This window comes from Pempheris klunzingeri, chromosome 17 (genome assembly GCF_042242105.1).
Source record: "Pempheris klunzingeri isolate RE-2024b chromosome 17, fPemKlu1.hap1, whole genome shotgun sequence".
Lineage (NCBI taxonomy): Eukaryota > Metazoa > Chordata > Actinopteri > Acropomatiformes > Pempheridae > Pempheris > Pempheris klunzingeri.
In genome coordinates this window covers 20,093,078-20,106,716 of record NC_092028.1, presented here as the reverse complement: position 1 = coordinate 20,106,716, position 13,639 = coordinate 20,093,078, and the positions used below count along the sequence as shown (strand labels likewise).

At 39.7% G+C, this 13,639-nt stretch overlaps 1 protein-coding gene across 1 annotated transcript in view; it reads right to left on the bottom strand.

Moving 5' to 3' along the window:
• Nucleotides 1-13,228, bottom strand: part of pde4a (phosphodiesterase 4A, cAMP-specific) — a 47,163-nt gene extending 33,935 nt beyond the window's left edge. The window contains exon 1 of the mRNA XM_070848634.1: nucleotides 12,855-13,228. Coding sequence (XP_070704735.1) covers nucleotides 12,855-13,150 — 296 coding nt within the window. The 5' untranslated portion in view covers nucleotides 13,151-13,228. The remainder of the gene's footprint in view (nucleotides 1-12,854) is intronic.
• Nucleotides 13,229-13,639: the final 411 nt, after the last annotated feature.

The window sequence follows — 13,639 nt, the reverse complement described above, 5'->3', positions numbered from 1 at the left end:
AGGCTATGCTTTATCTTTCCCCTCTGCCCTCCAACAGCCTGAATGCTGAGTGTTAATGTGTGAACATGAACATGACCTACAAGAAATGGGCTCACTGCTCTGACAAGACAGGTTAAGCTCACACATTGATCTAGCAGAGGTCAGGCTCTTTTCCTAGCGGAGAAAAGGAGAGGTGTGCATCAGCCTGTACACAACACCTTCACTTGGCTATAAATCATATGCTGCTTCATGCATTATGTAAAGTTCTCAAGTGTTCCCACAAACCTTGCTGCAGCTGCACAGATTGCCAGTGTTATTTTTTATCTATATATTCCTCGCACAAACCTATTGCATCTGTTTTATTTCCGGGGGTTTCTGAATCATTCTGTTCCACTGGCAATAAAGAAATGACTTTACTCTGACTTAGACAGGGAGCAACACATCTAATGCATTCCTGAGCACAAGCCCCAGCTGGCATCCACACATCAACAGCATGCAGTAAAAACACACTGCAGTGTGCACACATGTAGCAAACACTGCACCTGCACCCGCTATCTCTACACGTTAATATTAATAAGCACTAAAACCTGAAACTTTAAAGCTCAACTCTGGTCTTTAGAAACTATTTTGGGCTCGAAATGACTAATAGATACAAAAACTTTTGGACTTGGTCCAGTAGATTCCTTCTGCCGGCGGAAATGAACAGGCAGCAAATGTGCTGTAACAGCTGTAATGTAATCCTTCGGGGCCATTGGGCCCGATCAAAATATGGCTCAAAATACAGGCTCAGATTGTTATTTTATTTTAAGTGTCTGTCAACATTACAGAAAGGATCCATACAGAGATGGACCTGGAAGATCGTTATCACACTATTCAAACGCACCAGACTCCATTGACAGAAAACAGTCATTTTACCTCACAGAGCACAGGAGAGATCTACTGCTGCCTCAATCGGTTAGTGCGTTTGTATTATTGTGTGTTGAATGAATAATGTGTTGGATTCACACTAACTGTTAAAAACACCAAAGTCACATATAAACACTAACAAACTAACTGTTAAACACCAAAGTCACATATAAACACTAACAAACTAACTGTTAAACACCAAAGTCACATATAAACACTAACAAACTAACTGTTAAACACCAAAGTCACATATAAACACTAACAAACTGTTAAAAACACCAAAGTCACTTATAAACACTAACAAAATAACTGTTAAACACCAAAGTCACTTATAAACACTAACAAACTAACTGTTAAAAACACCAAAGTCACATATAAACACTAACAAACTAACTGTTAAACACCAAAGTCACATATAAACACTAACAAACTAACTGTTAAACACCAAAGTCACATATAAACACTAACAAACTGTTAAAAACACCAAAGTCACTTATAAACACTAACAAAATAACTGTTAAAAACACCAAAGTCACTTATAAACACTAACAAACTAACTGTTAAAAACACCAAAGTCACATATAAACACTAACAAACTAACTGTTAAAAACACCAAAGTCACTTATAAACACTAACAAACTAACTGTTAAAAACACCAAAGTCACATATAAACACTAACAAACTAACTGTTAAAAACACCAAAGTCACTTATAAACACTAACAAACTAACTGTTAAAAACACCAAAGTCACATATAAACACTAACAAACTAACTGTTAAAAACACCAAAGTCACATATAAACACTAACAAAATAACTGTTAAAAACACCAAAGTCACATATAAACACTAACAAAATAACTGTTAAAAACACCAAAGTCACTTATAAACACTAACAAACTAACTGTTAAAAACACCAAAGTCACTTATAAACACTAACAAACTAACTGTTAAACACACCAAAGTCACATATAAACACTAACAAAATAACTGTTAAAAACACCAAAGTCACTTATAAACACTAACAAACTAACTGTTAAAAACACCAAAGTCACTTATAAACACTAACAAAATAACTGTTAAAAACACCAAAGTCACTTATAAACACTAACAAACTAACTGTTAAAAACACCAAAGTCACTTATAAACACTAACAAACTAACTGTTAAACACACCAAAGTCACATATAAACACTAACAAAATAACTGTTAAAAACACCAAAGTCACTTATAAACACTAACAAACTAACTGTTAAAAACACCAAAGTCACTTATAAACACTAACAAACTATGTTAAAAACACCAAAGTCACTTATAAACACTAACAAAATAACTGTTAAAAACACCAAAGTCACTTATAAACACTAACAAACTAACTGTTAAAAACACCAAAGTCACTTATAAACACTAACAAACTAACTGTTAAAAACACCAAAGTCACATATAAACACTAACAAAATAACTGTTAAACACCAAAGTCACATATAAACACTAACAAACTAACTGTTAAACACCAAAGTCACATATAAACACTAACAAAATAACTGTTAAAAACACCAAAGTCACTTATAAACACTAACAAACTAACTGTTAAAAACACCAAAGTCACATATAAACACTAACAAATTAACTGTTAAAAACACCAAAGTCACTTATAAACACTAACAAACTAACTGTTAAAAACACCAAAGTCACTTATAAACACTAACAAACTAACTGTTAAACACCAAAGTCACTTATAAACACTAACAAACTAACTGTTAAAAACACCAAAGTCACTTATAAACACTAACAAACTAACTGTTAAAAACACCAAAGTCACTTATAAACACTAACAAACTAACTGTTAAACACCAAAGTCACTTATAAACACTAACAAACTAACTGTTAAACACCAAAGTCACATATAAACACTAACAAACTAACTGTTAAAAACACCAAAGTCACATAAAAACACTAACAAACTAACTGTTAAAAACACCAAAGTCACATAAAAACACTAACAAACTAACTGTTAAAAACACCAAAGTCACTTATAAACACTAACAAACTAACTGTTAAAAACACCAAAGTCACATAAACACTAACAAATTAACTGTTAAAAACACCAAAGTCACTTATAAACACTAACAAACTAACTGTTAAAAACACCAAAGTCACTTATAAACACTAATAAACTAACTGTTAAAACACCAAAGTCACTTATAAACACTAACAAACTAACTGCTAAAAACACCAAAGTCACTTATAAACACCAACAAACTAACTGTTAAACACCAAAGTCACATAAAAACACTAACAAACTAACTGTTAAAAACACCAAAGTCACTTATAAACACTAACAAACTAACTGTTAAACACCAAAGTCACTTATAAACACTAATAAACTAACTGTTAAAAACACCAAAGTCACTTATAAACACTAACAAACTAACTGTTAAAAACACCAAAGTCACTTATAAACACTAACAAACTAACTGTTAAAACACCAAAGTCACTTATAAACACTAACAAACTAACTATTAAACACCAAAGTCACTTATAAACACTAAACTAACTGTTAAAAACACCAAAGTCACTTATAAACACTAACAAACTAACTGTTAAACACCAAAGTCACTTATAAACACTAATAAACTAACTGTTAAAAACACCAAAGTCACTTATAAACACTAACAAACTAACTGTTAAAAACACCAAAGTCACATATAAACACTAACAAACTAACTGTTAAAAACACTAAAGTCACTTATAAACACTAATAAACTAACTGTTAAAAACACCAAAGTCACTTATAAACACTAACAAACTAACTATTAAACACCAAAGTCACTTATAAACACTAAACTAACTGTTAAAAACACCAAAGTCACTTATAAACACTAATAAACTAACTGTTAAAAACACCAAAGTCACTTATAAACACTAACAAACTAACTGTTAAACACCAAAGTCACTTATAAACACTAACAAAATAACTGTTAAAAACACCAAAGTCACTTATAAACACTAATAAACTAACTGTTAAAAACACCAAAGTCACTTATAAACACTAACAAACTAACTATTAAACACCAAAGTCACTTATAAACACTAAACTAACTGTTAAAAACACCAAAGTCACTTATAAACACTAACAAACTAACTGTTAAACACCAAAGTCACTTATAAACACTAACAAACTAACTGTTAAAAACACCAAAGTCACTTATAAACACTAACAAACTAACTGTTAAACACCAAAGTCACTTATAAACACTAACAAACTAACTATTAAACACCAAAGTCACATATAAACACTAACAAACTAACTGTTAAAAACACCAAAGTCACTTATAAACACTAACAAACTAACTATTAAACACCAAAGTCACTTATAAACACTAACAAACTAACTGTTAAAAACACCAAAGTCACTTATAAACACTAACAAACTAACTGTTAAACACCAAAGTCACTTATAAACACTAACAAACTAACTGTTAAAAACACCAAAGTCACTTATAAACACTAACAAACTAACTGTTAAAAACACCAAAGTCACTTATAAACACTAACAAACTAACTGTTAAACACCAAAGTCACTTATAAACACTAACAAACTAACTGTTAAAAACACCAAAGTCACTTATAAACACTAACAAACTAACTGTTAAACACCAAAGTCACTTATAAACACTAACAAACTAACTGTTAAAAACACCAAAGTCACTTATAAACACTAACAAACTAACTGTTAAACACCAAAGTCACTTATAAACACTAACAAACTAACTGTTAAACACCAAAGTCACTTATAAACACTAACAAACTAACTGTTAAACACCAAAGTCACTTATAAACACTAACAAAATAACTGTTAAACACCAAAGTCACTTATAAACACTAACAAAATAACTGTTAAAAACACCAAAGTCACTTATAAACACTAACAAACTAACTGTTAAACACCAAAGTCACTTATAAACACTAACAAAATAACTGTTAAACACCAAAGTCACTTATAAACACTAACAAACTAACTGTTAAACACCAAAGTCACTTATAAACACTAACAAACTAACTGTTAAACACCAAAGTCACTTATAAACACTAACAAACTAACTGTTAAACACCAAAGTCACTTATAAACACTAACAAACTAACTGTTAAACACCAAAGTCACATATAAACACTAACAAACTAACTGTTAAACACCAAAGTCACTTATAAACACTAACAAACTAACTGTTAAACACCAAAGTCACTTATAAACACTAACAAACTAACTGTTAAACACCAAAGTCACTTATAAACACTAACAAACTGTTAAAAACACCAAAGTCACTTATAAACACTAACAAACTAACTGTTAAAAACACCAAAGTCACTTATAAACACTAACAAACTAACTGTTAAAAACACCAAAGTCACTTATAAACACTAACAAACTAACTGTTAAACACCAAAGTCACTTATAAACACTAACAAACTAACTGTTAAAAACACCAAAGTCACTTATAAACACTAACAAACTAACTGTTAAACACCAAAGTCACTTATAAACACTAACAAACTAACTGTTAAAAACACCAAAGTCACTTATAAACACTAACAAACTAACTGTTAAACACCAAAGTCACTTATAAACACTAACAAACTGTTAAAAACACTAAAGTCACTTATAAACACTAACAAACTAACTGTTAAACACCAAAGTCACTTATAAACACTAACAAACTAACTGTTAAAAACACCAAAGTCACTTATAAACACTAACAAACTAACTGTTAAACACCAAAGTCACTTATAAACACTAACAAACTGTTAAAAACACCAAAGTCACTTATAAACACTAACAAACTAACTGTTAAACACCAAAGTCACTTATAAACACTAACAAACTGTTAAAAACACTAAAGTCACATACAAACACTAACAAACTAACTTACTGCCGTAGACCTGTGTAAAAATACTGTTTTTGTAAATGGAGTCTGGTGGCTTCATACCAAGCGATGTACCTTCTCTCTCTGGTTGAATAAAAAGGATCATATAGGTGTATCTCTGTCTGAATCCTTTCCATAATGTTTCCACACACTTTAAATACTAATCTGAACCCACCACTGAAACAAGCACTTATAGTGGACCTACTTTGATCGGGCTGAACAAATACATTATGGCCTTTACGTCACGTTCCCTGCCCGTTCTCGGCCTCCCGTGGAGGTGATCTACTGCATCGGTTCCAAAGGTTTTGTATCCTCCGGCCATTTCAAACCCAAAATATGCAAAAACAGGTTTAACAGGTTTGAAAAGTAAATACCAAAGTCATCCTTCAAGTCCCTCAGATATGGGAAAAGCATTTCAACAATATGAAGCAGCTGAAGAATTAAAGACTCCTTGAAATGTTCTGGATCAACTACAGTTTTAAAGTAGTTGTACTTTAGGGTAATATATTACTTTTTACTCCACTATGCTTTATTTCTTAGCTGGAATTACGAGTTACTTATGATCATCTCATAAAATAAAACATTATTATAGATGACACTATCCAACAAACTGTCAGAATTGGCTCCTCCTTGTTCAGCCTCAACAGTAAAACACTGCTTACACGTTAATTAAGCAGTAAAAACAATATAATGAAAAAGTACTTATGATACCACACTTGTTGATAAAGTATTTTACATTGTGGTATTGTTGCTTCTGCTGAGGTTTTTATCCGACAGCAGCTCCAATGAAAATTCATATTTGCTGGCTGACTTGATTTTCTCCTTTTCAAATCGGCACACTATGAAATATTTAGAGGTGCATTTAGCAAGCCCCTTGTGCTGTTATTGTTTTGATAGCAGCTGAATATTATTTGCTTTTGTTTGCAGCATTTTTCCAATCAAGCTTACACAACAACACTGGAGCTGAGTCAGAGCAAGAACGGGCAAAACACAACCCATTATCCACTCTATATCTGTCAGCGCACTCTGTGTCCGCCAGCACCGTCTCGTTGTGAGAGGATATATAGGCAGCATGTGCGAGGATGAGTTCGTGAGCGGAATAAAAAAGCAAGTCTGGGCAAAGCTTTGGTGGGATTTGCTGGGACTGGGCCACAGCGTACAGTAAGGAAGTCTGTGGCATGGTAAGCCACTATTACTGCCATCTGTCCCTCTGCTCTAACCAGCACTCACACTCTTTCATAATCATCCAGCGAAGCTGACATCCTGCCAGGAATTTTGTGCAGGAACGCTGTCCCGGGGCGGGAAGTGATCCCTGAGCTGAGACGCCGGTATCAGCAGGCTGCAGCTTCATCTTCATCTGTGCATGGAAAGCGTGGACTCCTCCTTTACATGCCAGTAACGGATACAGCTCTGGTTTGTTGTGTGGTCTTGACTTGAAATAGGCTCACTCTGCGCTCCCCTGGCGCTCCTCGCATTAGTCTGACACTTGGCTCTGCCTGACAGGTGGACACTATTTGTTCTTTCTACTCCTGTGTGTGTGTGTGTGTGTGTGTGTGTGTGTGTGTGTGTGTGTGTGTGCACGGCTGACAGGCTGTCCGTCAGTCTCAGCCATTCAGACAGATCTGAGCTAAGACAGCAGCCTACAGCACACTTCAACTGGGTCAGTCTGTGCCACAGCACCAGAGACCACCAGCTGTTTCTGAATTATTACCACTGGGATGCAAAATGGACACAATATCCTTCTGTGTGAGGAAGTCTCCCACTGAACGAGCGCCATGTTGGGGTTTCCTTCTCAAGCAGAGCTGTTTGCCGAGAGGCCAAACACCACTTATTTTGATTCTGAACAAGCTGCACTTCTTGGCGTTTTAAATTCTCCCGAGTCTCAGCAACAAGGACCTTTTTCTGGGGCTGAAACAGGTGACTCGATTACACCAAAACAAGGTTTCTCCTTTTGGTTGCTCTTATCGCCTTATGAGCCTCGAGAACAAATTACTCCAACTGCTACTAAAAGGCTTCACTTTTTGTGTCAGAAGAAAGATAAATCCAAGGAAAAGTAAGTTCTGGATTCCCACAGGAGGATTTCTGGTGTGTATTTTCATCTCACGGCATAATTATTTACCATTGTTCCTTCAAATAGGCGGCTCTTTGATGCACAGGTCTGTTTGAACTCCCTCTTTAATGGCAGCTTATTGCCAGCCATATGATGATGGTGTTTGTGTCTGGTCTGCCCTTGAAGTCTGTGATTTTTCCAAGTACCGGCTGGAGAGCATGAAGAATGAAAAATTATATCTGAAATGAAATACCTTTAAGGGGAAGAATACAGGAAGAGATGGAGACGTGCACGCCGTGGTGGTTGGACAGTCCAGTCCACCGCTGGGGACACGAGGGTCTGAGATTCAGATATGGCTTCAAGGGGGAGTAGGGGGGGGAGGACTGAGAGCAGCTGAGAGGCAGAGTGGGATGAAATGACAGATTTGAGATGGAGAAACCTTGCGCCTAATGCCGCTGTAAGCTGGAACAAGGCTATCGGAGAGGATCTCAGAAACTGCAGGGAAACAGCGAGACACAATGGGAGAGACAAAGCGGAGAGCAGAAATAGAGATGGAATCAATACCCCCCCCATTTAGACCGGGGTGAAATGAAGCTCCGGGAGGATAGAGGATCAAAAATAAAGAGAAATGCAAACCAAAGGCTGTAATTTTTATGGATAAAAGAGAGATTTAAAGAATATTATCAGATCAGAAGGGATGGAAACTGGCCAGCATGAGGCTTATAACAGGCAGAGGAGACTGTTGCATAATAATCTGTGGCATGAAGTTCAGCGAAGGTGATTTAATGGACATAAAAGTGATAAGAAAAGGAAACAAGGACGGGGGGCTGTTACAGACAGGCGTTAGGCAGACTAGTCCACCTGTAGCTAACAGGTGGACTTGTTGCGCAACTTGGTTTTTTGATGCTGTGGCTCATTTTGTTTCCTCTCGCTGGGATCCTTGCCCATCCACACACACAAAAAGAAAACAAAAAACAAATGACTAGTGTATCACCACTTAAAGAGGATTCAGTGTGAAATTAATTAAAATGCAGAGATGCCAAGATTTCCAGTGGGTTCACCAAGCAAGCTGACTAAACTGTGCTAAATGTGGTTACCGGCGGCCGAGTATCTGACAAGCCTGTGAGAGCCCACAACGAGGCGGCGTGGAGAGCCACGAGACAAGTGGTGAACAAACACAAAGAGGGGCCTTGGATGAGAGCTGCACACATTCCCCTCGAGCACGCGGCCCGTTTGGTGTCACCGCTAAAAGATCTCGGAGGGTTTTTACCTGAGGTCTCTGGGATGTGCCAGAGCCAGCCCGTACTGAGCGCCGTTCCAGCACATGAAGTGCCTCCAGACACTAATTAGTGCAGAAAGTATTGAGGAAGCACAACGTATTCACAGAAGAGCGCAATCTGTAGCTTTAACAGATGGTTCCACCACACAAACGAGATAAGAGGTCCATTACTTAACGCTATTAAAACACATTTGGTGGGGATAATTCCTGAATACTCTCAGCATGAGACTTTTTGTTTCTAGAGTGCAGAAATGTATGATCAACAACAAAATACAGCTGTTGTGGTAATTAGCTGGAGCTGTACCTCATTATGAACTAAATTATTATGGCAGTCGGCCAGTCAGGCAGGCGAAAGAGCAGCTCTGGCTTACAAATCAGCCGTGGTTCCCAGCTTGAGGAAAAAAAAGGTGTAAAGAATGCATGAAGTGGAAGGTGAGGGAGGGAGGCTTTGGTTTGAAACAGAGGACTGAGCAGGAAAGCGGCTCTGTGCTGTGATTAAACCGTCGTCGGGCTGCAGCTCCTCCACCAGACGTGTATTAATATTCACTTTCTCACCTTATAAACATACGAGTCAGGATGCACATCCAGTGGGATCTGCTGCACGCTGACATATTATACAGTCGAGCCCATCAAGTGCCTGTAGGGCTTCTTCTTTTTTCTTTTTCTTTTTTTTTTTTTTTGGGTAAATGAAATCTATTCTACAAATGCACAAAACAAGTAACCATAGCAACAGAATTGCGGAAAGAGCTGTTAGTCGTTCGGTGTCAGTCATTCATTTTCGTGTTGGAACTTCCCAGAGCGCATTGGGCATGGGACCTGATGACTGATACGCTCATATTAGCATCATCTTACAAAAGGACTGACAAGAGACAACAGGGGGAGGGGGGGAGGAGGCAGACACTCACACTCTTGGGGGGAGGGGGGGGGAGAGAAGGGAGGCTGATTGCCACTAAGACTGCCATTTTGTGGGATACGACTTGGAGACAAAAATAGACGAGTGAAAACAGTCAGAGACAATGATCCTTCAGACAATTATGCAGAACAACACCCAGAATCCCTCTCGAGCGCTCTCCATCCCCAGACTGGTGGCTGATGGGAGCGCTTCATTTTCAGAAGCGAGGGTGTTGGACTACAGCGGCACGGCACAGTCTGCGTCTCTCTGAAACTGTTTCACCAGCAGCTCTCGGGATGATTGATCTCTCGGACCTCCAAGCGAGGTCTTGACCGACCCGACTCGAGACACTGAAGTCACCCGCAGGGTCGATTAATGCCTCACCAATCAAAGGCCAATCACTTCTTGTGATCTCAAAGTCACTGCACGCTCCTCAGAGAATAAATATGATCACGACAGCAAAAACATGTTGGCACTGAGCTAAAAAAGTATCCTGCTTTCGAATCTATACATAAAAACAATCCCAGCGTGAGAGTATTCAGCCTGAAAACTGACTAATTCTTGGTTTCTAGGGGGCAACTCCTACTTCTCGCCTGTCTTTTTTCCATATCTGAGGGTTTAGCGAAATGATATTTCCACACATTGAGTGCATTTAGAGAGCAGTGAGAGCAGATGTGCATGAAGCTGCCTTCCATAGGGCGGACTCTACGCAAGTTAGCCTTGAGCTACAAATCCACATGGATGTTCACAAAGCCCGATGAATCCAGCGCGGAGATGAGGCATCCAGCTCGAAGCATCCGTTATTCGGATGTGAAGTGAAGGAAGCCGAAAATACAATCACACTAATATGTGAAAAGAATGAAAATAATATCAACACGACGGAAATCCCTCTGGCCTCCTACTGATATGAAAACAGATAAGACAAGGCCTATCGCAATCTATATGGGCTGCAGGTCAGACACTAACCTGTGCACAGCCCACACATAAATACCTACACACACACACACACACACACACGCACGCACACACACAGTGCACGCTGCATTTCGCCACTACTCATGACATGCAACATTTATCTACCAGCCTCCATTCCTCCTTCCTAACCAGTGTGTAGTACAAACACCCACAGATTGTACACACCACCTCATGGGTTTGCTAAGGCGCACACACACACACACACACACACACACACACACAGCCAGCTTGGTGTGCTCTCAGAGCTGAGCTTGTCGGAATCAAATTATCTCTCCCTCTCTCTCTCTCTCTGCCCTCTCATGGTTTGCCGCCCACAGAAGGAGAAGGGCAGGCAGAGTCGGTCCCAGTGCTCTAAAGATTGGACTGCCTCAGAGCGTGTCCTGAGGACTAAAATACAAATCAGCCCTTCCTCCAGTCAGCTGGAGTTGGCCCTTCTCCCAGGGGCTTGCCGGGAAGGCCGTCTGTGGCATTAAAAAAAAAGTAAAAACAATAACAAATAATAACAGGAGTAAAAAAAAAAAAAAGAAAAGACAACAGCCCCCTGGAGACCCACCACACACTCAGGGTGTGTTATTAGTCGAATAATCACCCTGTTTAATGTGTTGCCCCAGTGGAAGGAGCACATTTGGGCTTCGTCAGGTTGTCAGAAACAATCCAACATGTAAACTAACTCTTTTTTCCCGCTTGCAGGAACATCTGTGGAGTTCAGGTCACATAAACGACAGAGTATGGAAACCAGCGTTTATAGCCGTGGCCTCCTCTGATACTCTGATAACTTCGAGGAGTGCGGTAAAAACAGCCAACCTAACCCCTCTCCGTGCTGAACAGCCTGTAAATTTGATGATGCCCTTTAAAAAAATGTGTCCTGCTTTAAGGAAAATCAGCTGTTAAACAATGAAAACAAGCAGGTACTGCAATCAGACGGTCTTTGTTGGGGGATAAATGGAGCGATTGTTGTGTGAGGACAAAGTAATCGTATCAAAAACTGCATCGTTCCATGACTCACTTAATGAAATGTCTTTAATCTAATCGGCCTGATTAACATGCATCGTGTAATTTGATTTAAATGCAGGAAGAGTTGTTAGCTGCTGGGGTTTAAGTATCATGTAATTCTGCTGTGTTTGTCTCCAGTGAGAGTCAGTGTCCTCTTCACATTAGTCATATCTGAGCAGCCCAGTGGTGACACCAGGTACATGTCAAGTCCAGATAGCACTTCTTAACTTTGTCACACCTTATTTGCACCAAGTCCTCTCAGCTGGTCCACCACCTTTAGGGCAGGGGTCAGAGGTCAGGATCGTACCCTCTGAGTTAGAGAGTCGCTGTGGGTGCAAAAGGGGGCTGTAACTTTTCTTCTTCCACCCACTGGGGCCCAAACGTCCCCCCTGCCAACACACTGATAAAGGCCTGGATTTGAGTGCGCACGACGACCATATCTCAGCGCTGCACGCTCGGACGCACCCACTAGACCTTTGGTGCCATTAAAGCCACCAGGCCTCGCGTCTCTTATCAGCTGTGGACGCGCTTAAAAATGTTACTGGGTTTTTTTTTGTTTTTTTTATACAGATGCTGCTCCTGCGTTTCGAGTGGGCGGGCTGGTTTGCGCTTCATACCCCTCTCTGACACAGTCTATCCAAAGACGCATAACGCATCAGCACCGAGAACCCACGCGTCCCGCCTCCCGAAAGAAAGCGCTTCATATCGGTTAACCCTTCAGACACACTGCGTTATTACGCACTCATTAAAATGCATCCCCCCCCCCCCCTCCTCCTGCCCTCCCGTTTACGCATATGCCTTGTGGGCTGTCATGGGCTATTATTGGGATGTTTGGGATGCACACTCCTCTCTCTCCTACCGTTTGTTCCCGACACAATTTCCGATGGATGTGTTTGTGGTCCCGTGGAAAGAGGACGGCCAGGACATCCGAGACTTTTTCAGCCCTGGTCGGTCGCTCGTATCCACGGCGTCGGAGCGCTCCATGTGCCGGTGGTGATGCCGGTCGGTGTCGGAGTAGCCCCGGTGTTTGATTTTGATCGGGGTCCGGGGTTGCCTCCAAAGATGCTGCGGAGGTTTCAGAGTCGCCTGTCCTTCCCGGGGAACCGGCAGCGACAGGGACAGGCTCTTCTTCGAGCATGGTGGTGGTTCCATCATAGTGCAAAAAAATTAAAATAAATAAAATTATAAAATAAAGCTCCCCCCTTTTAACTTATTGGCTAAATGATATGGCTGTATTCGTTTATTTCAACACCAAACAAAGCGTGTCATGTCCCCCTCTCTGCCACTTGATCTCTGAGCGGACAAATCAAAGTGACCAAGTCCAGCACAGCCCGGATCTGAATCTTGTCTTCTGAAAAACATCAACAACTGTCACAGTGGTAATCTGACAAGTCATCCAAAAAGCGTTAATCTCATTTTTTTTTTCCCCAGTGGTGATCAGCTTTAATTCAGCCCACAATCTCCGATCTGCCGAGATCCTCACCAGTCCTGGGTTTTGGTGATGAGACACCGGTCCTGCTGCTTCCCCTGAAGTTTGACGCCTCGTCGCCCATGGCACACGACCGGATGACTGTATTTATTCTACAGAATTTATTGCTTTTTATCAGCCACTTATTGCAGAGACACACAGATCGCCGGCGCTGG